Raw genomic sequence first — 5489 nt, forward strand, 5'->3', positions numbered from 1 at the left:
AATGATTCCTCGCTAGATGCTTTAAAACAACACATTACTATTATTTTATTATATACTCGTCTGTAAAGCAGAATGTTCAATATTTCAACAGTGAATGCAACTCCGGATGGCGATTCAGCTAACGCATGTCTCATTGAGCCTGAAAATGGGAAAGAGGTGATAGATGACGAAACAGAACCGTAAAAAGGTAAAGATGGAGGCAAAATGACAAATTTGATGAAAATTATCTTTATGATGATTAGACAGATGGATGCTCCTCGAGAGTGTATTTTTTAACTATTACACTATAACTATACTGAGTGGGATTTAGCAGTGATCAGACAACTGGTCAGGCTTTTAATGAGAAACTTTGTCAGTTTATTAGTTTAGATCCTGTCTGGTGTAAAATCTCCACTGAACCACTGATCATCTGTGATCGTTTCTGATGTGATCATAATTAGTATCCTAGAAATTACTTATTTGGAAATGATTTAGTGCATGTAATAGTAATATTAAGCAGCATTTGATGTATAGTCCTGAAAATGTGTGAGCAATGTATTGATTTCTGTGGTTTCACATTTCAAATTCATCTGACCCATATGGAAAGCACTGAATTTTGACCATTGAGGTTAGGGCAGTGTAAATCTGTAATTAATGATGATGCAAAAATAGGCTGCAATGCAACATTGACACAACTTTTTAAAACCTTATCGCAGAAGTTATTTAAACACTAAACAGGTACAAAGGAAATATGTACAATATTCAGTGTAGGTGATTCAAATATCAACTAAATTTGTGTAATAAATATCTATGAGGCAATACTTACAATGCAAGTTTATGATCTTAAGTAAGTTTACTTTGAGCATGTAAATGTAATACCTACCCATGAATAATACGTAAATGTGATGCTAAAATACAAAATGTTTCTATTGTTCTGTTTTATTCAACTCAAATGAAGTTATATTTCTATTCTCGCCAGACGGTGGCGCTATGTACTTATTATTTTATTGTTAAACTCTTGATCCAGTGAATTTGGGCTCTAGTCATAGAAGACTCCTTGCTTGCTGTTTGTATGTACAATGAAGCAATTGCTTATAGAGTTCTGACATTTCTGAACATAATGTAAAAAGATTTTTATTTTTAAAAACAGATTGTTATTGAAACTAATATCTTCTGTTGTCCATTTTTTTAAATAAACCATCACATATATGTATTTCAGCCTCTGAAAAATGTTAAAAATATGGTACATAACAAACTTTATTAATATATTTTCAAGCCCCACCTGCACATGTGTCAGGAAACACACTTATTAAGTATTTTGGTTTTATTTTTGTATGTTGTTGGATGTATGGAACTGATGATAAAACAGAAGAATAAACTAGACTTACTGTACCTGTGATGAATGTCTGATGGTGTGCTGAGTGGTGTCTGTGATACTTTGGTCTCTATATGGCTTTGTTCCTGTTTGTTTGTTACATTATTTTTCTATTTTTAAACTTTTTTTTATCTCTCAAGTACAAGCAATAGTATGATGCCTGTAATTGTAATTGTACCCCTAATTTTAATGTCATTACATCATATTTTACATTGTTGCTCATGAAATTAATTGTCTGGTGTATGGCGTGTGATTATTTAAGGGGTCATATGCTAAAAAGAACATTATTTTGTGTATTTGGTGTAATGAAATGTGTTTATGCGGTTTAAGGTTAAAAAAAAACATTATTTTCCACATGCTCTACATTATTGTTTCTCCTCTATGCCCCGCCTTTCTGAAACGTGTCGATTTTTACAAAGCTCATCGTTCTAAAAAAGCTAGGTGTGCTGTGATTGTTCAGCTATCCAGTGCGTTGTGAGTGGTCGAATATCTCAAGCGTGTGACGGAAATGTTACGCCCCTTACCATACTGTGATGCCCTGTCCGGCCGGAGCGATGATTCAAAAACATGAAAACCCATTATAAACGAGGCATTCGTTGCATCCAGTGGGGACATAATTATGGATTATAATGACTTATACTGTCTTTTTACGCGTTGCGTTGCATCGCGCCGCGTAAACATAAAACCATGTCTGCATTTGTGATCGGATAAATGACAAACAACAAGCCCTACTCTACACTGCCCAAAAAACTTGCTTTAAATATATAAAATATAAAAACTCTTTAAATATAAAAAACATACTTACAGTCTTTGAGTCAAAACAGCCGGCATTGTAGTCTACTCTCCCAGGATCAGGAAACAGTCCTCCATAAAATGTGCTGCACACATCTGAATATTTGGGTTGAACTGTTCTGGAACAGTGTTGTAAATACAATTTAACCACTGATTTCTAGTCGTGTCCATTTTTGGAAGGCCAAACAAAGTAGTTTCGTTTTCACAATGAAACACATCGTCACACACGGTGGCCTAGAGTGAGCGGAGCGGCCTAGAGTGAGCAGAGGCGGGTGGGCTTGAGAACGAAGGAGCGTCCGGAAGGACATGTGACGACTCCGGGCTGGACTCCGCTTCGTCCACGGTATATATCGAGCAGATATCGTCCTCTTTTGGAAGACCAAACAAAGTAGTTTCGCTTTCACAACGAAAACACACAGCGCCTTCACGACATGGAGGCAGCAACAACAATACTACAGCGAGAATAAAAGTTATGCATTCTTTCTTTGCGTGAACATTTGGGTGGCGTTATGCAAATCTTCCCACATCGTGACGTAGATATGTGGTGGTGTGTTAGAACGAGCCATTTTAGGTAGGCGTGGCTGACTCTTAACTTTTATAAAGAATATCTCTTTGGATTTGAGACTTTAGTCTTTGCAACTTTACAGATCTTCTTTATGCACCAAGAGCTTGTAACACTCCAAAGAGAAAGGAGTGTAAATTTAAATCGCATCATATGACCCCTTTAAACAGACTTTTATTTAAACTAGCACCTGTCTCTATGAGATACACTGTAGAAATCTGCTTTAAAAATGTGTTTCCTGTTATAGTTATCCATCTTTAGCTGTGTGAGTTACCTGATACTGCAGTTGAGTTAGTGGCTAGGTGTCTGTCTGGTTGAAGGGGCATGCTAATCTATTCTCTGAATGAATAGAGTTGCAGAGATTATCTGACAGACTGCTGATCACACTGAACCGAGGACTCGCAGCACACATGGGACGTCTGGATGGGCGATTCAGAAAAACTGTTGCATAAGTAGAACATCACACTGGACATGTCGTGTGTGTGAATACGTGATCTGCTGAAGATTATATGTGCATAAATTAAATCATTGCTATGACTAACTAGGCCTTTTGCTCTATCCAAAACTCTGGCATATTTAAAGTCATGCCATAGCTTGAAAGGTAATTTGTGCAACATTTATCAGTATTGCAATTCATAAGTCAATGTTATCAAATATAGTTTTAATTGCCATTTAAAGTAATAGGAAATAGCCTATAAAATAATGAAAAATATAAATATTTCAAATAAATCATATATATATATTTTTTTTTTTCTCACTTGTGATACTTTCACTTGGGGACAATCAAAAACACAAATTCCTAATCTAAATGCTAACCAAACACTATGTGTCTAATCTAATATTGCATGAACTATGGAAAACAAACAGGATTAATCTCATACATGTATCTGTACATGTGAATGTTGCATCCTGTTACCTTTTAGGGGGCTGATGACAGCTAGATTGTTTTGGAAAGAGGAAGGACCATCATGTGCGGTTATAATCATCTTATGATGCTCAGAACTATATAAGAGCTGATGGGAGAGTGTGTGTTGACAGAGGGCCACATCCTGAGCACCTCGACACATATAGAGACAGAAACAGAAGACCAGCAGGTGAGTACATCTGGTTAGAAAGAACAGAACATCTAGGATGGAACTGATTTGTGATGTTTTTGTTAGGCTTCAAGTTCCAGTTATGCCTAAAGGTTATACTGATTTAAAATGAATTATATATGTTTGCTTATATTAATATATGGTGACCACAAAAATAATTTGTCCCTTAAAACTCTGAATCTCATTGTATGGCATTTCTTTTAAAGAAAGATAGAACACGCATCAAGCGAAACATTTCACAATTACAGGTGCGTATAATGATAAAAACAACATGCTCAAAAAGAAGACAAAATATTATTCTACTTTTTGTTTGTTTGATGTTGGAACATGTTCATATTCACAGGAATGACAATAGCTGCAACGATCAAGCTGTAATAATCGTTCTAATTCTATAAGAATAACAAGTTCATATCATGATAACGGCACAGGGGACGTATTTGCTGGAATTACTTTCAGCGATTTTTTTTTCCAGATGATGAACGATAAAAACATTGATCAGCCAATCAGAATCCACTCCATTTTTAAAACGGCATTTAAAGCTTATAACGTCCGTTGGTGTGAACGCTAATATTATAGTTAACTTAGTTATCGTCCTTAATGTGAACTTGAGGATAATTGACTTCATTCATCTACTAAAAATCACCAAAACAACAGCTGATTAAAAACATTAAGCAAAATTATGAATATTTAGACAAGAGAAAAAATGCTGCAGCATTTGAGATGCAGATAGACACTTGCTTTTGCATCTAATGCAAGACGTTCAGACATTTAAAGTGTGTCTTAAGTGATCTGTTTCAGGCCACTACTTTTTCTAGATAGATTTTTTTGCAAACAGTTTCATCTACATGACGGAAATTGATAATGTTCACTATAGCGCCCCTAGTGTTGCGTTATAAATTGCGGTTGAAGTGTCACGAATATTGTACTTTTGGCCAGCATGACCCACTAAAAATAGATATTTAATGAAAACATTTACAAACAATGAAAACCGATTAAATCCTTGTAATGCCTTTAAGATTTTACATGCTATCATGAAATTCCTAGAGTGTTTGTCTCCAGATAACAACTTAACATCTCCAGATGTCAAATGCAATGAATTCATTAAATACAGGCTGGTTCATAATCCCCATGGCACAGTATCCTGTTATTGGAAACATCTGAATCCATTCACTGCAGTGATTGTAAGTACACATCATGCTGAGCTCTGCTCCACCGTATCTTCTGCAGCAGACGGGCCGTAATGAACAGAGTGAGGATCTGGAGCCCCAGCAGAATGATGACTACCGTAACAATCACTCCGCTGTGCTGCTCGATCCAGCGCGAGATGCTGCCCAGACAGCCACCCAGGAAGATCACGCTCTGGGCCGAGAACTCGTCCAGCTGTTGGGCACCGACTCCACACTGGCTGTTCCACACCGTCCCGTTCTCTAGGGGGTCTATACAGCATGAGGGGGGCACTCCGCAAGCCTGGACCCCTGGAGCCGAACAGTTGAAATACCTGTGCCAGAGAAACGGATACCGTTGAGACTCACACAAATAAGTATGACATGATGCTTTTTGAGTTAAGGGTAACTGAAGTGTGTGATTTATTATTGCAAAACATTAAACATTATTGCAAAAATAAGTACATTTGTGAGTGATTATTAATTGATAGTGTTGGAGTGCATGCTTAGACATTGCTACTTGG

At 36.7% G+C, this 5489-nt stretch overlaps 1 protein-coding gene across 1 annotated transcript in view; it reads right to left on the reverse strand.

The window, feature by feature from the left end:
- Nucleotides 1-4612: 4612 nt before the first annotated feature.
- LOC107550238 (tetraspanin-10-like) overlaps nucleotides 4613-5489 on the reverse strand; it is a 3876-nt gene continuing 2999 nt past the window's right edge. The window contains exon 3 of the mRNA XM_016231478.1: nucleotides 4613-5300. Coding sequence (XP_016086964.1) covers nucleotides 4970-5300 — 331 coding nt within the window. The 3' untranslated portion in view covers nucleotides 4613-4969. The remainder of the gene's footprint in view (nucleotides 5301-5489) is intronic.

Source organism: Sinocyclocheilus grahami, unplaced genomic scaffold (assembly GCF_001515645.1).
Source record: "Sinocyclocheilus grahami isolate Dianchi unplaced genomic scaffold, SAMN03320097.WGS_v1.1 scaffold393.1, whole genome shotgun sequence".
In the NCBI taxonomy this organism is placed as follows: domain Eukaryota; kingdom Metazoa; phylum Chordata; class Actinopteri; order Cypriniformes; family Cyprinidae; genus Sinocyclocheilus; species Sinocyclocheilus grahami.